At 43.0% G+C, this 26,329-nt stretch overlaps 2 protein-coding genes across 3 annotated transcripts in view; both read right to left on the reverse strand.

Annotated features, from left to right (window-relative positions):
* Positions 1-19,152, reverse strand: part of lrpprc (leucine-rich pentatricopeptide repeat containing) — a gene marked incomplete at its 5' end in the record, with an annotated part of 70,284 nt that extends 51,132 nt beyond the window's left edge. The window contains 14 exons of the mRNA XM_084075683.1: positions 2,333-2,402; positions 3,203-3,293; positions 3,377-3,495; positions 11,683-11,790; positions 12,013-12,118; positions 13,007-13,164; positions 14,580-14,724; positions 14,834-14,960; positions 15,072-15,158; positions 15,317-15,375; positions 16,302-16,423; positions 16,991-17,113; positions 17,701-17,903; positions 18,959-19,152. Of these exons, the coding sequence (XP_083931809.1) occupies positions 2,333-2,402; positions 3,203-3,293; positions 3,377-3,495; positions 11,683-11,790; positions 12,013-12,118; positions 13,007-13,164; positions 14,580-14,724; positions 14,834-14,960; positions 15,072-15,158; positions 15,317-15,375; positions 16,302-16,423; positions 16,991-17,113; positions 17,701-17,903; positions 18,959-19,152 (1,712 nt within the window). The remainder of the gene's footprint in view (positions 1-2,332; positions 2,403-3,202; positions 3,294-3,376; positions 3,496-11,682; positions 11,791-12,012; positions 12,119-13,006; positions 13,165-14,579; positions 14,725-14,833; positions 14,961-15,071; positions 15,159-15,316; positions 15,376-16,301; positions 16,424-16,990; positions 17,114-17,700; positions 17,904-18,958) is intronic.
* A 720-nt stretch (positions 19,153-19,872) lies between these two features.
* On the reverse strand, positions 19,873-22,880 carry znhit2 (zinc finger, HIT-type containing 2). Of its 2 annotated transcripts, none has more exons than XM_084076215.1 (2): positions 22,752-22,880; positions 19,873-21,799 (listed from the first exon to the last, which is right to left on the reverse strand). In XM_084076215.1, exon 2 carries the CDS (start codon positions 21,717-21,719, stop codon positions 19,926-19,928), a length of 1,794 nt encoding a protein of 597 aa, XP_083932341.1. In that variant the 5' UTR covers positions 21,720-21,799; positions 22,752-22,880; the 3' UTR covers positions 19,873-19,925. The 2 variants fall into 2 exon arrangements, with proteins under 2 accessions (XP_083932341.1, XP_083932342.1); XM_084076216.1 differs by having other exon boundaries at positions 22,764-22,878.
* Between the last annotated feature and the right edge of the window lie 3,449 nt (positions 22,881-26,329).

The following is a 26,329-nucleotide window of genomic DNA, read 5'->3' on the forward strand; positions in this document are numbered from 1 at the left end:
ACTTGCATTTCAATATTTCATCTTTTCATGTTTTTAGCGGTGCCAACCGCTCTATATCTGACTTTGTCCGCGTGTCCGTGTGTCTGTCCGGGTGTCCGGACACCCGGACATTCTTATTGGCTGGGCTATAAACAAATATTGATGACAACATCAATACGGGGCTCATCAAAGGCACCGCTTCCTTCACACAGGGTGTGATTTTTTTCATAAATTAATGGCCTATTTTATAGGGGAGCTTGTAGATCTGCTATTTTCCTTATTTTTGAAAATATTTGAAACCATATGACGACATGGCTATAATAGGGACACTAGGTTGAAAGTGGGCAAGTCTACCAGTGAGTGGGTTTTATACATTATTTAACCAATGAAAAGTATAACAAGAGCTTGAGACTAAATAATAACTACATTGGATCCACTGGAACACAGTTTTCTTTCCTCCATAGATTTTGGACATGCAAGGTTTCTGTCTAATACAGACGATATGCAATATAGACTAGAGACATGAAAGGTTAGTGACAAAGTGCCATGTCTCTACATATCACCATGATGGAACCGCACACTACACTGGCCTATAGAAACACAGATAGATGCACTCTGACGTGCACAAGACACCATAAAAGACTAGAAAAGCTCAAAAGACAGATCCACAAGTACAGGTTCACCCAGACACCCACACAGCAACTAAATGATGACATAGTGTGACATTTGTGGCATTGTCAGCTAGTTGTTGGGGGGGACATGAGGGAGGCAGGGATGAGAATGGTGTGGAGAGGAGGAGAAGAGGTCTTTAATGATTAAATTATCCCCTGACCTCGTCTTTGACAGGGGCAGGTCCCCCATCACACCGACATGTGCACGTGCGCACACACACTCCCCCAAGTGACAAGCCCAATTATGACCCTGTTATCCAACCTAACTCGGACAGAACTGTGTGTGAGTGTGTGCGAGTGTGTGCACATGCATGTGTACGCGCCTGCATGACAGAAAAGCTTGACTTTTCAACCAGCAGACAGATTTTCATGAAAGCGAGCAAAGCACACACACAGGGACAAACATAATACTCATTTTAAAAACTGAGCTATACCAAAAGAATAATACATTGATGTATTGATGCGTGGGTTTGCTGTATGCCTGTATGTCTGCTTACACCAGATTAACTGAACAGCAAAGAAAACTGAAGGTCTGTGTGAGTCCTTCACACATTCAGTACGATTGAAGGACCCCGTTCTTCAAACATAACAGAGGAAGCAAACGCTCTCAAGTGAAGCCACACAGAAAATTGTGCTTATTCCAAGTTTGTACAATTGAGATATTCCAGTGTCGACTTCTATATGAAGTGTTTCCCCTGAACTGAGATGTTCAACAAAGAACAAATACAATATGTACGATAGCAGCTATGAATAGGAGGCATATTAAAGTATGTTAGCCATGACGTCATAAGCCATCTTGAGTCGTTTTCCCACAATCCAACTAGCCATCATTTCACTCCAACTCCAATTATTATTCCAATTATTATTTGATACATGCTAATAAGCCTAATTATTCACCAAAGATTCCCCAAGTCAGCTCAGTTGTTTTGCACTAAATTTCAAGTATTCGAATGGAAATCTGATTGTATGAATTAACTACGATGCTGTGTGTGCGTGTGTGTGTGTGTGTGTGTGTGTGTGTGTGTGTGCGTGTGTGTGTGTGTGTGTGTGAATATTCATACACACTAAAGAAAAAACGGAGGTCAGGCCTTACCCCAAAGCTAACACCATTTGACTGTATGTGTGTGTGGCGTTAAACTGTAAATATTCATAAACGTGCCCTCAGCAAAAGCCCAGAGGTCAGGTCCCCATATAAGGGTAACACTGTGTGTGTGTGTGTGTGTGTGTGTGTGTGTGTGTGTGTGTGTGTGTGTGTGTGTGTGTGTGTGTGTGTGTAATCAGTATGGCTCTGGGTGTGGTGGGGCTGTGGCGGGCATCTGCTAATTTGCATATCTCCCACGGTGCTTTGGGCCGAGTGCTTAGGGATGAAGGCCTCCATATGCATGAGGTATTGGTCTGTTCACGCGTGTGCATGCCTGTGTCTGTATCTGAGGGGGTGTGTGTATTTGTGTGCACGTGTGTGGGAAGAAGAGCGTGTCTTTCCCTGCAGCTGGCAGTGCACACTGTAGATGGTGTGATATGTTGCACATGTCATCTAAATAACATATGCCGTGATGACCTCAACAAGGCCAGGGGCCCTCCCTTAAACACCCGTCACAAATTATGAGGGCGAACACGAAGAAACGTGGAATGTTAAATGATAAAGAAAACACACAGGCGGGCGACAGGACAAACGGACTCACTTTCTGAATCCAGTGATGAGACTGGCTCGCCAACCAATGAGGTCCATCTCAGGGAATGAGGGATCCGACACTGGACAAAGAGAGAGTACGGAGTGAGAAGGAACAACATACATTGTAAACAACAGCTAAATCTAATAACTTTATTTGCTAAACAAATAAAGTTATCTTTATAGTGAAACAAAAATAAAGTAGCATGTACGATAATAAAAAATCAAAAATATATTTAAGTGCCTTTAAAACAGAAAAACAAGCAGAATGTTGGCCAAAGAGGTGGCGGCATGACGCTACAGGAAAGGCCATCGGTCAGCAAAGCCAGTGGGGATTCATCATCTGGGGAGTATGAAGGTGCAAAGCCCACCCCATGGAAATCCAGCCAGTAGTTTTACACTAAACTGTTGGATGGATGAACGGACCGGCCAACCGACATCTGCACCTTTATAGTCTTGTTGATAGCAGGGCGAAGAAACAAAGAGACTTGGGGAGTGAGGGAATATACTGTAGTTGAGACTAAAGCGAGAAAAAAACAGAAAGGCATCCATTATTTAGCATCCTTCTCCATCCTGTCGCTCTGTCCATTCAGCGGCATTGCTGCATCTCGTTATACAGTACATTCACACAGACTAATGTCTTGAAAGGCCTGATGAGCGCCGAGGAGAGGGTGGGTGGGAGGCTCTGTGTGTTGACACTGGTTCAATTAGCCCGCAGGCGAACCAGCGGCGATTATGGTGAGTGTCTTAAGATGCACTGGAGCTATTTTGGAAAGTGTGTGTGTGTGTGTGTGTGTGTGTGTGTGTGTGTGTGTGTGTGCGTGTGCGTGTGCGTGTGCGTGTGCGTGTGCGCGTGTGTGTGTGTGTGTGTGTGTGTGCTTACACTTGGTGTAGAGTGCAGCCAGGTCACTTGAAGCGACCTTGCGAATCTCTGAAGAATGATGGCCTTCTAACCCCAGAGAGTAGCCCATCTCCTGAAAACAGAAACACCTGCATGTTAGGACGACTGTTGGACAGGACACAAGAATACCTGGTGTCTCTTTACACACAGGCTCACCTTAAGGGTCTGGCGTGCAGTGTCGTTGTCGGGGAAGACTGGGATGATGTAGTTGTTGAACGTCTCCACATCAGGAGCCACTCCCAGCTCCTGCATGCCTTTCAACACCTCCAACACACCTGCAACGCACACATGGACATGCTCTCACACACAAGCATTACAGACCATTAAACGCATGACGATTCTCTTAAATATGCCCCTTTAGAAGAGGGATACTGTAGATTAATAAAAAAAAAATTAAAAACTCAATGGAAGAATAGGTTAGGAGGATAAGCAATCAGTGGAAAATGACTAGTTCCCCCACATGGAGAGAATTCAGCTGGAAAAAAGTAAGTATTCGAATCAGTCTGAATCATGTGCGGAGGTAATGCAAACCATTTTCATATTTTCTGGGGTTGCCCTTCTGTGGCTCCATTTTGGAGAAGTATCTAGTGTCCTGGAAGCAGTTTTTGGAGTTGAAATTCATTTTGATTTTAAAACTATGCATCTTGCTGACCTAGAAGATCTTGAATGTACAAAGCAGGATAAATATTAATTAAGGGTATTTATTACTAGTAGCGTCCAAAAAGGCCTAAATTTAAAAAATGCTTAAGAAATGTACAGACTATAAATGAGTGGATTGATTTAATCTATAATAGTGTGTGAGTAGAGAGACAGATACTGTATCTCCCACTATGTATGTTTGTTTATGTATGTAATGTGTCAGTCTTTTTCTTTATCCGTGTTTGATTGTTTTGTTGTAGTGTCCGTGGACACATTAAGAACAATTCAATAAATGTTAAAACTAACCCGTCTGCTGACAGCTTTACATCTTGACCATAATTGCCACAACCAACCAGAAATGCTCTCTGCCCTTTGCTTCTTGTCTCGCTCTACAAAACATTGTCCTATCTAGATAAATAACTCATCTCATCTGTAAAATGTATTTAAACTTCAGGGGGAAAAAATGGAAAACTTATATTTCAAGGGGCTAGTGTTTTGTTGATAAGCCAATAAACCAACTTAGGTAAACCCGTGTTCAGACTGCTAGGGTTCCTGGCAGCTTTTTCTTTCCTGTATTTGTTATATTGGAAACAAATAGCTGTAGAAATGTGTCCAGAAATGGCAACTGTTGCAATCATTTGACAGACATTAACATTTCCCCCACATACACAATCTCATATTCAGGCCTGGAGCTGTGGAAGCAGTGCTTTAATCTGGGTCCAAGAAATAAACCAACACGCACAGTCTCTCACCCGAAGAGTTGGGCACAGATTCATAAACTCGGTCTCAGAATACTAATGGCTGCTCCTCACAGCCCTGGGCTGGACTGGTGGATACATGCACTCACATTCATTCAGTCACTCTCTTCGCTCTCACAGCCTGAAGTGGACTCTTGCCCCATCACCCTGCTCTCCAGCAAAGCCCTGCGGTCCTGCCCCAGGAAAATGGGCCAAAACAGCCACATGCATATGGAATAGCAACTCACACACTCAATATGCCCTGAAATGCGTGTGTGTGTGTGTGCATGCGCGTGTGCATATTGAGGAGCCACTTTGCATATGCCTGAGAGTGTGCCCATAGAAGACATGGGCCTAAATGAATGCGTGTGTGTGTGTGTGTGTGTGTGTGTGTGTGTGTGTGTGTGTGTGTGTGTGTGTGTGTGTGTGTGTGTGTGTGTGTGTGTGTGTGTGTGTGTGTGTGTGCCGCACACTCCATTTGAATGTTGTCAAATTGGGGACATGATTGGTGTCCCCAATTGGATTTCACAGAAGTTTAATCGGGTTAGGAGATATGGAACGGCTGTCAATGCAATGTCCCCAAAAGCTTGCAAAACATGTGTGTGCGTGTGTAGACGCATGCTCAAATGCATACGTATCCATATTTAGCGTGTTGCTATGTGTATGTGATGACATAAATATCAAGGCATCCATATGCTATATATGACCGCTGAGAACAGACCAATACACCTTGTTCCCATGCAGACCTCAGCAAACTACTGCTAAGTGCTTCCCAGGGTCAGTGCACCTCTGTGTGTGTGTGTGTGTGTGTGTGTGTGTGTGTGTGTGTGTGTGTGTGTGTGTGTGTGTGTGTGTGTGTGTGTGTGTGTGTGTGTGTGTGTGTGTGTGTGTGTGTGTGTGTGTGTGTGTGGTGTTTACTCTCCACTCTGAGATTCTGAGACACACAGGCTCTGTATTTCTGTGTCCTCTTGGGAGGCGTGTGTTCACCTGGCAGTCTCTCTCTTTAGCTGAATAAAAGATGAGGCCAGTGCTTTTATCCGCCATTAAAACCCACGGCCGGGGGCTCCATTACCCCAGGTAGGGCTACCTGAACCACTCTGGCCCGTTCATCTAGCCATCCCGCCATCCATCCAGATCACTCATTCATTCATCCCCTCTCACTATCCCGTCTTCCGCCCACTTTAAAGAAAAAGTAAACGGGCGATCTGCCCCTCTCTTCTCAATGGAGGGACGCAGCCGTAGTTCCGTCTGCTCTGTCCATTCTTGCCAGTCTCATCCCTGTCAGCTGCCGTGTTTTTATGAAAGGGAGAGAGGGAGCACCTGTTTTCCTGCTGAATAATCCATGATGCATTTGGTGGTGAGCCAGACGGATACAGAACAAGTGAATGGGGAAGCGGACGTATAAAAGCCCTGTTATACTTTGTTGAGTGCCGGTGTTGCGCACCGAAAATAGCTGATCTACAAGCCTACAATATGTCTCACAACCACGCCTTGTGAACCTGTAGATCAACTATTTTCAGTGCGCCACACCGGCACGAATTCAAGTATAAATATATATGTGGACATTCCGTCTCTCCTACCTCACGTGAGATTTCTCAATCATCAGCACTTTTTGGTCGACCAAGAAGCCTGTGTGTGTTTAGAGTGCGTCCGAGAGCTTTTAAAAGGCATGCATGCTTATTCGATGATTGCTAAGTGGAGGTACATGAAGCTGAGCGTCTATTCCGCGCATTCACGTCTGGCTGTTTGAATGACCGCTTTAGAAGAGCACCTTGCATTTGCAGATGGGGGAAAAGCGCTTTAGATTTCTTTTGTGCTTTTTGACACAACCCCAAAGGGTGGCGCCAGAGGAAAGGCCATGGAGTCACCAAAACAGTAGGGTTCATCTTTCAGAAGCATGACTGTACAGCAAATTCCCTGGCAATCCAGCCAGTAGTTTCCAAGACCAACATGTTGGATGGAAGGACAGGACTGACCAACATGGCCATCCTTAAAGAGCCCCACCACTACTGGGGCTGAAACAACTTGCACAGCCAGTGAATAATCCAAGCACCACCGAGGACGAGTACACCCAGAAATCACGTGATCACAACAACAAAAAAGCTAGGCACCTTTCACGTTAAAGGATTTATACAAGTCCATTTTTCTTGGCTTTCTGTTGTTTTTCTGCTGTTTTTCAAAAAACAAGCCACACATTCCAACGGCCATAGCTCTGGAATGGAGGATCGCGACCGGCTGTCTAAATAATTGGGGGAAAAAAGAAGGAAAAAAAGACATTGCACTTGGCACGCTCGTCGCTCCAGGCAAGCTACAGCATTGACCTACATGACTTGTCCTATGATGAAGCCTGATATACTACGTAGACCTGCACTATGTGGGCAGTGAGTAAAGGGCTTGGGTATACTTTGTTGCGTGTGGTGTCATGAAGCAAAAAATAGCATATATGCATGGCAGTGGTCACAAGATATGATCATCAGATTCATGTCTGCAGGTTAACTGTCAAACAAGAGTAGAGGTGGAGGAGAGAAGAGAGGATGAGGATGTGGAGTGAACCATTACCTGTCATCTTCTTCCATCTTTGGACATGAGTACCTGTCATATCTCCTCTTCTCTCTCCCCCTTCCTCTCTCCTACGTCAGTTCCTTGGTCTGTCTCCTAAAGTAAACCTTGGTAGCGATGAGACATGTTGTGTTGTTTGAAAATATAATTTTCAAGCAGCATTCCTCTTCACAGAAGGTAGGTTAAAGAGGTTTTGATCAGCATCAAGTGCGCTCTGTCTCATTTTCTTTTTCCTAGCTCATTTATTCCGCCCTTTCTCTCTCTCTCTCTAATCAGGGTGACACCCTTGCTCTCGTCCCGGCAATTAACATGACCCAGGCTAGCGCATAGTTAATGGAAGACTGCATGACCCACCGCTGCCACGGTGCTGTGGCCATTAAAACAGATGAAGGGAGGGCTGCACTAAACAAAAGACTAAGAGTGGACGGGTTGAGGAGGAGGGCACACAAAAAAATAGTGATGGGGTTTTAGAGTGGTGCAGACCAGACATGAAGGCCTTTGCATCTCTCCTGTCACGCGGAATACAAACCCAAGACCTGACAACACTGCCCCCCCTCCCTCCCCTATGTTTTCCCCAAGTCTCCTGGCTTCCTCCTTTCCTTCGACTGTGTCAGAAGCAATAAAGGCACGTTACGTCGAGAGGACTGACAAGCACTGGCTTTGCTGGCGGCAGGTGGAAGCGTGGCCTAGCATATGCTTCCGCTAAACCCGCCAAATCCACACCTCATCAAAATGCAAACACCCCCACCACCACTTCCCTACTGTTACTCGGCTCCAGCTTCTGCCTGCTAGTGACACCTGTGGACAAAAAGTGACACAACGCTTAATATTTCATGGGCTGTGCACACTGGTGCGCGTAATCCAAAGTGAATTCCCTCAGAGCTCTCGCATTTACATGAAATCAAGTCACTCCGCATCAGTCACGTCACCTGCACACACACACACTTCCTACAGCCAATGAGAGAAAGGACAAGAAGTGGCTGTATCATTCATGAGGGCTAAAGCCAACATGCTTGGGAGCGAGTGAGTGCATGTGAGCAAAAGAGAGATTTCCCGTCATCCCCTTATCCTTCCTTCTTGCTTTAGTTCCGCTAAGTGCCATGACAACTAAATGGATGTTTCGGCTCATCGTGTTTGCATGGATTTCAGAGCGCGTGGTTGGTTAAAGGGTGAGAACCAGCACTGTGTGTGTGTGTGTGTGTGTGTGTGTGTGTGTGTGTGTGTGTGTGTGTGTGTGTGTGTGTGTGTGTGTTACAACTGGGCTCCTGGCACTGAGGCGTCTCCCCTCTAAGCAGGGAATCTGCACATACGGTACAAGTCGATCCCGACTCCTAGTACCATGCCAGATCAAATGCTGTCAATTAGCTGACAGTGGGAAAAATACATAACTTATTAATGGCTGGCCAAACAAAAATGAACCCCAAAGAGACAGTGAGAGCTCAGCATAAATAAGACGTTTTAAGAGCCGGCTTGTGACTGAGCGCGTTTGACAGGGAGCGCCGGGCAAGACATTGTGGATTCTGACAGGAGTGTCGGGTCTCACAACGCCGCTTAACTGTCACCGAGATGATTTTCCCCCAAAGCTCATCAAATACTAAACACGGATTTAAAGGTAAAGCAAGGGGAGGGGTGGGACTAGAGCCCACAGATTTGATCCAGAACTTGGGGACAGGCAGGCACTGGAGCAAAATGAGCTTTGACCCTTTCGCCTCTAGTCTGTGCATGTGTAGGGGTAGGTGCGCGTGCACGCCCTGGTATGCGACATGCCTTGGGCTACTGAACCTCCCTAGTGTCCCTAGGGGAACCCTAGGCTTCTGCCATGAAGCAAAGACATCAAGTCAACACCAACGCACTAGCGCGCGCACGCACACACACACAAACACACACGCGCACACACACAGTGCCCCTTTATCGACTAATCAAACTTAATGTGAAGTTGTCATAATTCATTTATGTCAAAAAGTTTTCTCAATTCATGTGGTGTAATAAATTCTGTCTTTCCTACACTGTTTCGCTTTCAGCTTCCTACCGTCGGTCTCTCCTACACCCTCTGACTCTCCCTCTCAGCTTTCCCACTTTCAAACTCAATAAAGACAAATCCAACATAGTGTACTGCCCACTCTCCTTAATGTTTTAGAGCACAACTTTGAACTATGGAAACTTTTCCAGTCTGAGGGCGAGACTAGATACATGATTGATCACTGAGAACATATCCTAGGAGACAGTGCCTAGAGGGCTAAAATTAACTAGCATTTGGAGATGGAGAGGTGAGTCAGTGTCATTTGGGGGCAGGCTTAATCTGTCCAGAGAATGGCTCTCTCTTCTAAACTTTACAATCCATTTCTAGAACGCTCTAGAGACAGTGTGTGTGTGTGTGTGTGTGTGTGTGTGTGTGTGTGTGTGTGTGTGTGTGTGTGTGTGTGTGTGTGTGTGTGTGTGTGTGTGTGTGTGTGTGTGTGTGCGTGCGTGCGTGCGTGCGTGCGTGCGTGCGTGCGTGCGTGCGTGCGTGCGTGCGTGCGTGCGTGCGTGCGTGCGTGCGTGCGTGCGTGCGTGCGTGCGTGCGTGCGTGCGTGCGTGCGTGCGTGCGTGCGTGCGTGCGTCCGTGCGCACACACACACACACACACACACACGGGGGGGAAAAAAAGCTTATGAAAATATATTGGGGGGGGGAAGCAAATGCAAACAAATACTTCTGTTTTTGCATTATTATTATTGAAAAAAACAAAAAACAAAAAATAATAATAATAAAACAATATTTTTCCCCCCAAAACGATACATATCGTCACAAAAACGTATCGCAATATATAGAGGGACAAAATATCGGCACACCCCTAGTGTGCGCACTTTGTGTCATTATGGCCTCTACCTTTCAGGCAGGGATCAGGCTTCTTTGCCCTTGACTGCCCTGAACTTGTGTAATCCCTCCCAGAGGGGTCACTCATTCATATTTGAGGAGAATTCTCTTCTAAAAGCCCTTTCTGTGGCAGAGGCCTGATGAAGTCATTACCCGCAAAGACAAAAAATAAAAACATAAAAGCATGTACAATTTAGGCATTTAGCAGACGCAAGTAACCAGAGTGACTTACAATAAGCAAATGAAGAGAGACAGTGTAGTGTCTCAGTAAACTAGGATCACAAGTAAACTAAGAAGCTAGCATCAGTCTAAACCAGCTGTCTTCAACAGGAGGTCCGGGACCCTTAGGGGGTCCTCAGAGTTACCACAGGGGGTCTGCTAAATCTTTGTGTGATGGGGAACATTAGCCGAAAATAGCAGATCTACAAGCTCACAACGCCACGCATCGGCTTTCTGAGATTTGGCGTAGAGGGATAAAAGAGCAGACCAAGTACAGAGCCAATGGTCAAGCTGACTGAATATTTACGGTTTGAAAGGTTAACTATCTGAAAATAGTAATACTATCTATGAAATAGTTTAATCTGCAACAAAATTGTATACAATATGTATGGGGTCCCTGCTTCCTTCGTCTTTCAGCTAGGAGGTCCTTGGGCTGAAAAACGTTTAAGACCCCCGGTCTAAACAATATTCTATCAAAATAATAATTTGTACATTGAAACTATAGGATACCACCAGGTAGCCTGGTAAACCATCCCCCTTTCGGAAATATCATTTGATTTCAGGAATTAGTCTGGCCTGAGAGCTTGTCTGGGTGTTTCCGGAGTCCACAAAATGGACTAGCCTATCAGCGTCCTCGCTCAAATGTGATTGACAGCGCGTTGGCCAATCAGGTGGAAGCCAAGTTGAGCCGAGTTGAGCCGAGTGAAAACGAACAGCGGGCATTAAAATGTTCACGGCTGTATTTTAAAACTTCTAACTTGTTGTGGCACAGAATTTACTTTTAAGATATTTTTCGGATAGCATTTAGTTGTTTAACTTTATATATGTGGTCAATTAATCATGACAGAGACTATTTTTTTTTTTTAATCAGAGAACCGGCATGTTTGGTCCTGTGGCGGGCAGTGATACTCATGTATCCGTCTAAAGCAACCTATTGTCGGGCATGGCCCTTACAAATGTCCCCTTGCTCCTATCTGTGGTGGTGGTGGAACGAATTGCTGATTGGCTGAAGGGGTTGTCAGTCAACATTACTACTCCCGCCAACAGACAAACAGACTTTCATGCCAGACCAACTCCTGAAATCAAATACAAATGAGATTTCCGGAGGGGGGGGGGGGGGGGGTTTACTAGGCTAACCGCCAGATAGGTAAACACAAACCTAGCATCGTTCTAAATAAACCTGCCATCTAAATTTTAACATTGTGGTCAAGAAAAACAAGCCTAACTAACAAAAACAAAAATTGTGGGTTTAAAAAAAATGGGGGAAAAAGCACACAACTACCTAATATTGTGTCCACAAAAAAAATGTGTTTCACATTGCTGAGCACAAGCAGATAGTAGGCGAGGCTGCATGAGGTATCATAGCACCCAGTGTGCCTCAGTGTGATCCCCTGAGTTATAAATGGATGCACGCGTGTGCGTGCGTGCGTGCGTGCGTGCGTGTGGACTTACCTGCAGTGTTGTGGAGCTTCACATGCTGCACAAGCAGGGGCCAAAAGTAGTGAGGCCTTAAGGGTAGACCCTGCTGCTTCACTGCCTTCATCAGTTCAAAGGAAAGCTCTGAAAATAAATCATAATCAGTTCAGTAGAATGTTTGGTGCAATGGTGGCAACTTCACTGGTTAACTCTATTGGTCAAGCTAAACAGCAGACATTTTCCCAGTTAAGTGGCATGACCTGTCCAAACCCCTTTCTGTTCCAGATCAGGGCAATCTGTACAGGAATAGTGTGAGTGAGGGAGTACTTTTTATGATGTGCGAGTGACTGAATGAAGTGTGTATACCTGTGTTCTTGGCCTCCAGAGCACATGACAGAGCGAAGAGCAGTGGTGATGCATGCAGATTGGCATCCTGGAGTTCTTCACAGTAACGCACAATCTTCTCCACAGGCTGAGGTCCACATGCACAAACACACATTCAAAATTGCTTTAAAATCATGTCCATTCATATAGGCATACAATGTGATCAATAGTGTGTAATACCGTTTTACTGCCATAGTTACAGTTGACATGTAATTTTTGGTGTTTCCATGTTGTCTTACTTTTGCCTTTCATTAAAACAGCTGTGGAACTAAATGTATTCTGAATAGACAATTCAATGTATTATTTGGTAACAAATGTACAGTATTTGTATTTCCAAAACAGATACAAAAACCATATTCTAGGCTTCATCAAAATGTTTTCGGTTTGTCTGAAAAAGGAACAGAAATCTTAAAGAGGTGGTGCCATGGTTTTGCACTTTTTCTGTTTTTCATGTGTCTATGAGGTTGATAGAACTTTAAGCCCCCTGGTGGTGTTTTTATGGTGTTTAATGTCTTCTCTGACTACTTTGAGTTTCCTTCTGGAGGCTGAAACCTTGAGGGGCAAACGTGCCAATAGAAAAACAGCGCTTTAGTGACATAGTAAAAACATGCCCTCCCCCTCATTATCATAACACAGCAGGTGTGGGCATGAGGAGGAGGAGGGACTAGGACAGGTGGGTGGTGCTAAGGTGGTGGAGGAGGTGCTAAGGTGAGAACCAGGTATACTTAATGAGCTGGAGGCGTGTCCACAAAAAAACATAATTTTAACACTTTATGTACACTTTTTTGAAAAAAATCTTCCTCCTAGTATAACCATAATACCTGATGATTATGTTTTAGGGGGGGGGGAAATCACTGAAAATCACGGCACCCCGTCTTTAATATTCTCTGATAATATGAGTGAGCGGTCTCGCTATGCGGAACGCTCACAGCGTTATCCTCAGAGCTGCTGCGTTGCGTTGTGTGTGTGCGTGTACCTTCTCCATGTTGACAATGTGTCTGAGGAAGAAGCTGCCCAGGATGGGGCTGTCAGAGTTCTGGTTGTCAGCCTGCAGGGTGGGGAATGTCTTGAGGATTGTGAAGGCTGTGTCCTCCTGGCCCTGCGTGATCAGGCTCAAACACAGGTTCATAGCATCTGCAGAAACAAGAGGACATTTCCTTAAGCCACATCCATACACATACAGCACGCACATACCCGTTTCTCTTTTGTCTTTGTTTGATTAGCCTTTTATCGAACCAGGAATTGTGGCTGAACGGAGAACATTCTGCTTTACATTATTCCATCAGACAAGCCTTGCTCAAGGGCACCTCAATGGTAGTTGCTGAGGGATTTGAGAGCATTTCTCATTCACCCTCCCCCATTCCTGATTTTCTTTATGCTGTCCAGAGTTTCAAACCCATAGCATCCCATTCACACGCCTACCTTTCTCTTGTCTTTAGACTACATGCACCCACAAGGCTATGGCTACCCTCTCCCTGTGAGCACCTCTGCACACTTGCATGCTAAATCGCATAACATTTTGTTTTGACTTGGTCCGAAAATAGCATATCTTCAAGCTCACAATGCGAGGTGTTGTGAGTTTGTAGATCGGCTATTTTCAAAGTTTTTGCCTCTTTCTTATATTATTGTTTTGTTAGCACAGTTTGATGATTACTTTTAATGCAGTAAAGCTTTTTTTGTCCTAAAAATGTCTTTAAAGTCCTTAAATTGTCACTTTACTGTCACCTGGGGAACCCTCCAAAATCGGGTCCTGACCCACAGGTTGAGAACCACTAAACTAGGGTACCAGGTAAACATCAATTGATGGTGTTTCTTTTGAGTGTGATGTCATTTACCCTGTTGTATCTACAGTGCATTTCTTGCCCTGTAGCTGTATCTTAACTCATTCACTGCCTAGAACGACTAAAACGACTTAATTTTTTCAAAAAAAATTATATATATTTTTTTTTTTATTTGACCCAAAGACCAAGGAGATATGATTTTTTTTGAAGATCTAGACTCCCATCCACTTCCTTGTTAACTTAAAACTTAAACATTTTGTATCTCGGCTCCTGAGTACTTTCAATGAAAAATCTCTGGCAGTGGGCAAACGCGGCCAGAAATAATTCAGGCAGTGAATGAGTTAACTGCTGTGCTGCCTTTGACGACTGAACGTCCCTGGCGGGATCAATAAAGGTCTTATCTTATCCTAGTCTCTGTCTAAACATGCACCACATGCTAGCATACGGTACAGTACTTAGCATTTGTGGACAAGCAAACCCTATATATCTATTTAAATAACATGCATAGCAACTTATGTGAACAAGTATCTATCGAAATAGACATCAAGAAGTGACAGAAGGAATGAGGAGTGCTAGAGGGAGAGGTGGAGCTTGAAAAGGTGAGTTTTCAGATTGCAGCGTAAAATGAGGAGCGAGTCTGAGCAAAGGATTTGTGTGCGTGTATGTGTGTGTGTGTGTGTGTGTGTGTGTGTGTGTGTGTGTGTGTGTGTGTGTGTGTGTGTGTGTGTGTGTGTGTGTGTGTGTGTGTGTGTGTGTGTGTGTGTGTACCTGGTACATAGCCCCTTTCATGCCTCATGCGCTCCACCAGCTCTGGGATGTGCTGCTCGTGTCCAGCCATGGCCAGAGCGAAGATCACCTGCATAAGGTCCCTGTCCATCAAACTGCTGTTCTCAGCCTCCACCGTCTCCATTGTCTGACAGAGAGAGAGAGAATTAAAGACAGATAAATATACAGTAGACATCGACAAGTCAGCTGTGAACTGTCCACATACGTAACTGAACACTGACTGAACACATACACACCTTTTTAATATTCTCCATATCTCCCTTGTCAGCGTATGCAGTGAGCAGTGCCACGTAAGTGTCTGGACCAGGTTCGATACCCGCTCCACGCATCACAGGAAGGATGTTTACAGCACTTTCCAGGTCACTGCACAAAACACACAAACACTTTAATAAAATCATCCCAACATAAAGTAATGTGTTATGCGACATTGGCGGCATTGAACAGTTTCAAATATTGTAATAAAAGGTCACTGACCCCGCTTTGGCGTGGCCCGTTAACAGGGAGTTGAACACAGCTTCAGTGATTGGCAGATCTTTGCTCTTCATGAAACCTAGGATGGTGCTGTAGGACGGGAAGCAGAACAATAGTTCAGGAAATATGCTATCAAATGCTGCTCCGTTAATGTCTCAATCAAGTGCATAATCACTCATGAGCGTCAGTCTCACTACACAGTCCATTCTTGTCTGTGGTAATGCCAGTTACACAAACTGTTATCTTACCTGGCACCCTCGATGTCTCCAGTTTGGCAGTATGCTGCGATAAGTCTCTGGTAGGTCACCTGGGTAGTTAAAATAGAAGTAGCTAGTAATTAAATATCACATAATCAAAATAATCTAATTTTAAACATAATTAATTGCTTTACAGTTATTATTCACAAATTATTCACACACAGAATCATGTATCATTATGTCTACTTAATGTTGGGACTGACTTCCCATGTGTTGATATTGTAATGACGATGATCGCTCTCGTCTTCATGTTTTTATGTATGCAATTTATTTTGTTTTGTTTCTGTGTTATGTCAAATGTGTGTATTATGTGTTGCATACATTGCTGCTAGGTCGCAAGACACATTTCAGTGTGAGCTGATAATAAAGTAATATCGTATGATATCGTAATAATGACGTGCATGGTGTAGTTGTATTGTATGGATGATGTACAGACCAAAAACAATGACATGTCGTACTACATATGCTCCTAAATTGCCATTTCACTCACTTAATTAGAAAAGGTTGTATTCTGAAAAGGGTGTAAGAAAAACTAATCAGCTCAGAATGTGTTAACATTGACCTACCCTACAACAGGTAAAATAATTAGCTACCTTACTTCTTCAATACATCATTTACCATTGTATTGTTAGTTGTTTATGGCCAGGTAAAATTGCAATACAGTTGGTAGCAGCATTATATTAAGTGACATTTTGTACTTTAAACTTCCTCAACAGCGTGGATGACAAAATAAGAATATATAGGATAGAAAGGTAAAATAGTAGTAGCAATAAAACAAAATAAAAATGAATTGCTATGCCGGTCTTTTTTGTCTTGTATTGTCTGCAATAATTTGTTTACATTTGTGTTTTTCTCTGCACCAGGACTCCCAAGCAAAATGTTTTTCAGTTCACTGTAGACTTCTTTCATATTAAATTAACAAAACAAAACAAAAAAAGTATTCAAAAGAAAGCTGTGAGTAGCCTGCAATACATACTCTGTTGGGTGTAACATTAGCAGCTTCCATCTTGGCCAGGAACTCAGTGGGGGAGAACTTGAACTCATTCTGCAGGTAAACCTTCAGCAAGGCGTTGTAGTGGCTGGCATCATATGATGCAGCTAGACGAAGAGATGGGAAAATGCTAATTCAGTACAGCGTAACATCCTCAGTGATAACGGAACCAGGAAAACTGTACTCTTCGGAATTCCATCTATTTGTTTAATTTCAACACTATTGGGGAGTTAAATTAACACTACAAATTTTACTGTGTGGTAATAACAATAGGAAACCAAGCCATAGACCATATTCACACGGCGGCCATATTGGAATTTAACATTGAAAGTGCCGCCACCCGGGGTGGCTACTTTCATTGACTTCATAGAAACATGGCCGCCGTGTGAATATGGTCTATGGCGAGGGGCCGACTGCCTAAAATAGTCTCCATGTAGATGAAAATATGATTTTCTGTACTTTATGCCCAAGTGATCCCTGAGCAAAATAGTTCCTTTGTTACATTGTGATGCAGTGCATTCAAATTAACTCAGAAAGTTGGAGAGCGACTGATTTATTTCACTATAACAGTTTAACATGAACACCTTCCCCAGGTCTACCATAATGTGACACAGCAACGTAAATAACAGGACGATTAAAGAAGGGTGGGTGTGTCCTATGGTGTGTTCTCGTACCCAATGTCTGTAGCTTGTCCCAGATGCGGTGTGCGAGCTCTGTGCGCTCTGCTAAGGGCATCTCTGGCAGCAGAGAGCCACAGCTACGCAACAGCAGGAGAGCCTGGTTACCACTAGGATAGCCTATACCAAGACAGACAGGAAGATGAAAAAGATAGGAAGAAAGAATATAGATATGAGGAACGAAAGAAATAAGGGGAGGAAGGATGGGGAGAGAGAAATATAAGTTTGGAAGAATTTTAATTATTTGAACTAAGTAAACAAGAGAAATCAAACAACATCCTGATTTTTTTTTGTTGCACCTGTCCAAGACAACTGCCTTTTTCACTGTAGAATAAATGTGTTTATCTGTACAGTTACATCAGGAATCCTGCCTGATACTGTTTTTGAAAGGGTTAGTTGATGCTCAGGCAACATGGGTATTTTAAGTTTAATTAAAATGATGCCTTAAAGGCATACATATGGGACATTTTCCAAATTTCACACATAGAACCCAGCCCAGAGGCCACACATATTCCTCTTGGCCTAGAACTTAATCTTGACAGATTGCAACTCTTCTGTGTTGTCCTCTCAGCTTTTCAAAGAAATATTGGGAAACAATGTTCTGCACTCTGTCCTGCCCAGCCTTTAAAAAGATAACTTTCCACTAAACAGTAGCGTCGCGGGTGTCTGTCTCCCTACTGTCCCTCCGGTCCTGTTGCCTGGCCTACCTGTCCTGCAAATGTCGTGGAAGATGCGGAGCAACTGGGTCTTGGTGATGCGTCCCGTCCTCCTCACAGAGCTGTCCAACTTGGCCAGGGCCCAATCAAATGATTGTGCCTGCTTGGAACGCACGCCCAGGCTGGCGTCCTCCCTCTGCTCTGTAGCCACAGCGTAGCCTCGCATGGTCCCTGATGCACAGGGCCACACTTGCCTGACAGCATAAGGCATGATGGAGAGGCGGTGGATTCATGGAAGAGGAGGAAGAGAAAGCCATGAGGAATGTAACAACAACAATTATTATTTAGTCCCCACGCTCCTTTTGGTTATTTTTTGTCAATGTACATTTGCAAGTTACGTGAAATGTGTCCTCTGCATTTACCCATTCTAACTCTTAGGAGCAGTGGATGCCATTAATGCTCTGCTCTGGGAGCAATTAGGCGTTAAACGTCTTGCTCAGGTACAATGGACACAGACTGGGCAGACTGCTGGCAAATCGTGGACCTCTAATCTAGTACCCATTCAGCTATGGCCGCCCCCGGATGTAAGAGATAATGTAATGCATTACATCAACAATAAACGTTTTTATCGGTTAATACACACAAAAAATGTCCACCTGAGCAGTACAAAACGATGTCATGTATATTGCACCCACAACCACTGTATGACGACAAGCATCCCTGTCCCTAAATGACCTTCTTGCTTACTTACAAGAGCCGTGACCTTGACCATATACAAGTCACTATATCACTCATGGGTGCTAGCCAGAATAAACTGTAGCCAAGTTATTAAAACATGAGCCATGGGATCAGTAGACAGACTAGCTGCATGGAGAGCTTAGGCCTGTTTGCTAGTGGCTGGCTAACCTAGAGGCAGAGATTATTTTACACACAGGGCTAACGTTATACACATCACATGAATGACAGACAGTTACCCTTGCTGTTAAAAAGTAAAACAGTGGTACGTTTATAAGAAATAAAAAGCCATTCATTTATGTTTCATGGCTTTGATTAAAAAAACAAGTCTAGGTTACACAACCCTGACCAAGTTGCCTTATGTAAAAAAGGGGAGGCCATGTTATTTATATACACGTTTGAATGACACAACGAACGTACATCTCATCACAACACACTTCATTAATAAATAATCTTATTGTTGTCAGCACGTGCTGAACCGTTACTGTCATTCATTGACCCTCAATGACATCCCTTGAATGTTATGTGATCATCACGCATGGACCACAGCTAGCAGGGCTGCCTGTGTGAATACCTGGGCGCATGTTCCACACCGGCGGCGACCCGTCTGGTTCTGCCGCCCACGGCTCCGCCGTACAGCCGGCTGAGCGGCGGTCCATTCCGCTTGGTGCCGGTGACCTGAAGCAGCCCCGAAGGAGAGAATCTGAGGAGCCGGGCTGATCTCAAGAGCGCAGCCATGTTTGGTTTCGTCGCAGCATGGAAGGGCATCCGTACCACGTGACCGCTCAAACACTACAGGACGAGTCCCCTATGATTGACGTCACCTCGCGTCACCAGCCTTTCCATCACGGAGGAAAATAATGCTTATATTAATGCTTTTTGTACCACGCAGTTGCCAAGTGTATGGGTTAGTTCAATTGATATGTGGTTATTACACTACTAATCAAAACTGAATACAAATTTAAATAGAATTAAAAAAGTTAAATATTGAATTTGTGTGAAATATAACCATGTATGTGTACATTTTGTATGTGTACATTTTTACCACCACTCATGTAAAGGAGACCCCTGTAAAGGAGACGGGGTATATTGCTAAATACAATGTACAAGTACTTAGTATCAATACAATCGATTAATTGCATTGCAAAACGATACGAAACAAAGTATCTACTTAATACATTGAAAACTTTAGTAACTATTTACTTTGTAGATTTTGATTATTACAAAACATACATTAACCACTTCCAGCCCTATATACATTTTGGCCTTTTGAAAATAGCTGATCTACAAGCTCACAATGCGACACATTGTGAGCTTGTAGATCTGCTACTTTCAAAAGATTTGTATAAATCTTTCTTTTATTACAATATTAACTGTTAAAAATAATCACATATACATATATAAACATGCCGTGTTTGTCTGACACAGAAATGCCTTTTTGATTCATGTGTTGCATTGAGAAATCACACAAAAATAATATTACCATGTTCGTTTATTACAATATTAACTGTTAAAAATAAGCACATGTACAGAAAAGGACTTTATTGTCTCAATTCTTCTATCAACACACTATTCCCCATCCTCTTTCCTTTCTTCCAGCTCTCCTCGACTGATCTCTTCTCTTTCTCCAACGTAATCCTCTTACTGCTCCATTTACTGTGCTCGTTCCACAACCCAATGGCCAGTCCACGTAATTCACAGGCGTTGTCAGACACCCAGGCCTGAAAGAATTCACACTTTTTCCCTGCCAGGAAGAGCTGCTGTCTCTTTTCTCTTTCCTCAGCTCCTTTAGGCAGAGCCGCTCTGGCCCTGGAAAGAGCTGAGCGGAGCTGACTCAGGGCCGATAAGCAGTATCCAACAGAGTCTGTCTTGCTCCTACCGGTCATGATGTGAGCTACTGCTTCCACTGCCCTAGCTGGTGCGTCAGGGTCCTCCTTGTCAAAGTAACCGGCAGTCAAGATGGCTGCCTCTCCGCACTCTAGGGCCTCTTGAAGGAAGCTGAACACCCTACTTGAGCTCAAGGCTTCAGACACGGCCAGAACCATGTCACAGAACTCCAAAGTCAGTGAGTCAATGTCGCCGTTGTAAAGGTGCAGGGTGAAGGCGTAGCCAAAGAGTGCGTTGACCAAACCGTAGCATAAGAGAGGAGATGGACTGGCTGTCAAGGAACTCAACTTTGGAATTTTAACAGAAATTGGAGGGACACTGGGCGAGACTGAATTTGTTGCCATAACCTTGTTCACGTCCTGTTTGTTTTGTCCTTTGGTCTTTCTCAATCTTTTGCCCGAATCAGCCTGATTATGAGCCATTTCTGGCGGTATGTTACCTTGTTTACCAGTAAGAGTGTTAACAAGGCTAGCGATTCCCCCTTCTCCTGCCTCTGCCTCCAGTTGTCTCTCCTCTTCCGCCTCCAGGACCTTCACCAGTGCAACATCTCCCTCGTCATGCACTTCCCACCACGGCCTCCAGAGGGGAACCAGCCCACCCAGAGCCCCACCTTTGAGCAGGTTCACAAACCCCTCTTTCTCCTTACCGTTCAGGAGTCCCCAGAGTGCCTCTTCCGAAAGCATATCGAGATCTAGCCCTGAGAGTCTATCAGCCAAGTCTGTCTCCTCTTCTCCACCTTCAAATGCATCTGCGTCTCCCTCTCCCACACTGGTGGAAGCCAGCAGCTCCCCGTCTCCACCCTCCTCTCCATCAAGCTCTTTAAGTTTTCTCAAAATACCCTCCACCTCTGTTGCACTCCCTTCCCCAGACTGTTGAAGCTCAGCTAGCCGGGATAGAAGCTCCAAAATCTGGGCTCTCTTTGTAACCTCTTCATCCCCCTCCTCATCGCTATCTGAGTCAAAGCCCGCCTCTCTTAAAAGACTTTCCATCCCTCCCTCCAGGCTGTCTGCCTTTCGCCTGAGACCCAGAAGGACATCCTGCATCTTCCTCCTCCCCTCAGTCTCTGTCTGCCCCATGTCTTTCAGTTCCTGTACGACAGATTCCTTGTAGAACTCCTCGGAGCAAACAGAATGATCCGGACTCCGATAACACGCCAAGCCACAGTAAGGCACATTACACCGAGGACAGGTATAACAGGAGGCTTTAGACTGGCACAGTCCACAGACCAGGGTCTGTCTGTGGTCCTTTCCATCGTCTGGTGTCTGGGCCGGTGTGAGGAATTCCTCCTGGTTGGCAGTTCCTCTGGAAGGCAGCACAATTCCATCTGTGGTCACACTTTGGGGTTCGGTTTCATCCCATTCACTGCAGTGGTAATCGCCTTTTGGGGCAATGTCTGTTAAAAGACGCCTCACAGATAGAGGGATTCCCTGTCTGCGTATTGGATTCATGGTGGTAGAAATGGGCCGGTCAGGCACGACGTTAGAGCAGAACGGGGTAGCAGATGTGAAGCTTCAAGTTTAAGACCAACCTAAACAAAGAATATAAGAAAGAATGCGAACGTGAGCAGTGACAAAACGTAACTAAATCCTTTGACTTTACTTGAGTATTTCCATTATTATATATATGCTTTATACTTTTAGATAGTACACTACAACTCAGAGGCAAATATTGTACTTTAAAATACAAATACACGCTACAATTATTTGACAAGATTAGGTACTAGTTACTTTGCAGATTCAAATGATTATTAAAAAAACACACTTTAACTGATACATTTATGATGTATTATTATAGGTTAAGCTACCCAGCAGCACATGCAGTAATTAAAATCAGCCCCACCCCAACTTTACCAGCTACAACATTAAAGTGATGAACACATTAACATTACTAATTACAATCTATACGATTGTGAAATGGGAAATTCAGACTGAACCATTTCACAATCCCATTTGGCATGAATCTGGGCATGATAGTTTATGTCTGGTATTGTAAGAATATTTTCATGCCAATGATTAAGAACTTTTACTCAAGTAACATTTTGAATGCAGGACTTCTACTTGTAACAGATTATTTGGACAATGTGGTATTGCTAGTGAGTCAGTGCATTTACTCAAGAACTGTACTTAAGTACAATTTTGAGGTGTTTTTTTTCCAATTTTCCAATTTTCAGTACTTTTACTCTACTTTAGTTACTTTGCAGATTTTGATAATTATTACAAAACAATAACATACATTAACCCCTTCGGCCATTTGAAAATAGCCGATCTACAAGCTCACAGTGAGCTGCCTGTTTTGTGCAGCTCCATGATACTTTTACTCAAGTAAAACCTTGTGCTTTTTCCACCACTGGCTACAGTAAGTAAATCATCTGAATAGTTCTTCCACCACATACACGCTATGAGCTGAGCTTCTCTAGATGAGAGACTGAGGCTATACATAGCTGTCTTCTATCTGTGTACATAAACAAGCGTTAGATGTACCTTTAAACCCACCACGAAGGCTCCGATAGTAGTTTGTAATAGCGATTTAGTACGATGTATGTACCAATTATTTCTTCAGGCAAGTTGTTCTGCGTACATCACAAAACATGGAGCATCTGGAACGTGCCTGGTTTGTTTTGCCGTAAAGTGGTACGTCACTATTGACGCTGTCTGATGACGTCTCGCGCGCTGTCGTAAAATCTATATTTTCTCACATGAAGAGGAAATATAACAAAGTAAGTACATTAGAGAAAATATATGAAATAATGGTATATTAAACCTGATTTTCCTTATCAGAAAACACAGGTAACCCAATTGAAATTGATAGTAAAAATGACAACATTGCACAGAGCTATCAACCGATATATTATCAGTTGATTGCAATTAAAGTTTTACAGAATGTAGTTATTTGCATTTCAAAACTACCCAGTGAGCCATAGTCGAATATTAGACGTCCGTTTTTTTAAAGACCTAAATTAGCTGGTCTAGAATCGGTCTATATAATGTAGACCGAATTTAGCCGACTGAATTTAAAGCATTATTCCATAAATATCGATTAAAAAAACAAGTTGCATAACTGATCACCAATTATTGGACAAAAACAATTTGAATAGCCATTGATCATTATACAGTATAGTTTAAATTTAGCCAAGATTTAGACGTTTAAATCAAAACCATATATAAACGTCTACATTTAGACCAGTTTTAAACCATGACATTTATTTTATTTTTTAGACATGTTTTTGAAAAAGGGTTTTATTAGGACGCTAACAGTATGTTTAGAAGTGATATTTCTATAACGGCAGTTCGCACTATTTGCGGTCGAGGACAGCCTAAATCAAAATAAACTCGACGTGACTGCACACTGCATACAATTAAACTTAAACGTTATTTTAAAAACACTGATTTGTGTATCAATGGTGATTGTGCAGAATTAACAGTCAACCTGTGAATATAAGTACAATGTCAGTCTGTGTGAGACAGTCTGTGAATAATATTTTATTTTATTTTAGGCAGCTATCTCCTCTGTGCCTTAATTGTCTGAAATTGCACCCTTCTACCATAATGGTATTAATTTAATTATTCTACCATATGAATCTGTCAATCATATTTATTAATGTAATTCACATTTTCACCCTTTATTCTCAGTAAAATATTTGATATGTCAAAAATATGTAGGTATTTTTTTACTTTACTGGAGTATTTGCAATTTTCAGTACTTTTACTTCTCATCCATTACATCTCAGAGGCAAATATCATAATTTTACTCCACCACAATTATTTGAAAACTTTATACTAGTTAGGCCTACTTTGTAGATTTTGATTATTATCACTAAAGATACATTAACCACTTCAGCCCTATAAACATTGCCGCCATTTGAAAATAGCAGATCTACAAGCTCACAATGCTTTGCCACGCAACGCATTGTGAGCTTGTAGATCTGCTCAGTGTCCACTCTTCGTTACGTCACCGCCCACGCCCATCGCAGGTGGCTTTGCGGGTGAGATCAAAGCCAGAGCGCCAGCAGCGTTTAGCCCCGCCTCACCCCCCCCCCCACACACACACACACACACACACAGAGCGGCAAATACGAACGAGCGTTTGTGACGCAGCTCTGTTTAAATGTTTGGACGTAAAAAAGAGTGTTAAAAAGTTAACTAAACCACTCATAATGTAACATTATTCCACATGGACGTCGAGTAGAGTTAACCAGGGAGGTGGAACAAGCTGTTAAAACGCTAAAACAAGACAATTATCTCCAAGCAGGTGAGGTTTTTTTTGATGGAATTGCGAGTAATTTCACAATTGCAACTAGTAGGATGTGTGAAGTGAATATATAATATGTGTTTTATTGAGCTGTGTTTTATTAGGCAAAACAATGTAAAACATCACAATTACATTTATAATACTTTGTCTAAAAGGCCTTGTTTTTTTCCATTGAGGTCCTTTGTATTCATTTGACAGGCCTAGTCAGTGCTGGAAAGTAACCGAGTACATGTACTCAAGTACTGTAGGCTACTTTGAGTACAATTTTGAGATATATATATATATTTTTTTACTTTACTCGAGTATTTCCAATTTGCAGTACGTTTACTTCTACTCCACTACATCCCAGAAATAAATATTGTACTTTTACTCCACTACAATTGTTTGAAAACTTTAGTTACTAGTTACTTTGTAGATTTTGATTATTATTACAAAACCTACAGTAACCACTTAAGCCCTATATATTTCGGCCATTTGAAAATAGCAGATCTACAAGCTCACAATGCCTCGCGGTGCAAGGCATTGTGAGCTTGTAGATCTGCTCATACAGTAGCAGCCCGCTTTGCGGTGAGAGATCAAAGGGACAGCAGGTGTTTGCCGCCTCGCTCGCTCGCGCTCTCTCTCAAAGCAGCAAACACGACGTTTAATTGTTTAGCAGTAAAAAGACAGTTTAAAAGTGAACTTTAACAACTCCTAAAGTAACATTAGTCCACATGGACATGGTTATGGGTAAAGATATCAGTGTTTATTAGGCTGGTGAAGAGCAGGCTGTTTAAAACACAAGTGAATGAATTCTCCATCCAGACAAACAGGTGAGCAGTGATTCTCAACCATTTTAATCTCAAGGACCCCCAGTTTGACATGCATTAGGCTTAGGCTACGGACCCCCATTTAATGCCATGTCTATCTCTGGGACCCCACTACTGTAAAATCTATGTTAATGTAACTCTGAGAGTGTACAAATTTACCTCTCAGAGTTACAGACCCATAAGGATCCATTTGGTTACATTTGTACACTCTCAGAGTTACAGACCCATAAGGGTCCATTTGGTTACATTTGTACACTCTCAGAGTTACAGACCCATAAAGGTCCATTTGTTCCTAATCTATCATTTAGCTGGGGACCCCCTGGAACTCCCTCAAGGACCCCTGGGGTCGCCGGACCCCACTTTGAGAACCAATACACTAGGCTGTGTATGTTGTGACTGGCTCTCGCTCACTTGAATTAATTATTTCTTTCTTTCTTTCTGTCTGTCTGTCTGTCTGTCTGTCTGTCTGTCTGTCTGTCTGTCTGTCTGTCTGTCTGTCTGTCTGTCTGTCTGTCTTTCTTTCTTTCTCTCTTTCTTACTTTCTTTCTGTCTGTCTTTCTTTCTCTCTTTCTTTGTTTCTCAGAGTGGAGACACAGACTGTGCTGACATCCTCTCTGTGAGTTTTTATTTTTGTCTTTACTTATACATATATATATATATATATATATATATGTATGTATGTATGTATGTATGTATGTATGTATGTATGTATGTATGTATGTATGTATGTATATATGTATATATATATATATATATATAGTACTTTTACTTTACTCCACTACATCTAAGAGACAACTATTGTACTTTTACTCCACTACTATTTGCAAACTTCAGTTACTAGTTACTTTGTAGATTTTGATTATTACTAAACATATATTAAACACTTCAGCCATTTCGGCCATTTGAAAATGGCAGATCTACAAGCTCACAATGCGTCGTGATGCGACACATTGTGAGCTTGTAGATCTGCTATTTTCAAAAGATTTGTATCCATTTGAAAA

Source organism: Gymnoscopelus microlampas (assembly GCF_963454915.1).
Source record: "Gymnoscopelus microlampas genome assembly, chromosome: 13".
NCBI classification, from domain to species: Eukaryota; Metazoa; Chordata; class Actinopteri; order Myctophiformes; family Myctophidae; genus Gymnoscopelus; species Gymnoscopelus microlampas.

Bases quoted from the DNA above. Each gene is read 5' to 3' on its own strand.
- znhit2 (XM_084076215.1), bottom strand. From the start codon at position 21,719: ATGAATCCAATACGCAGACAGGGAATCCCTCTATCTGTGAGGCGTCTT.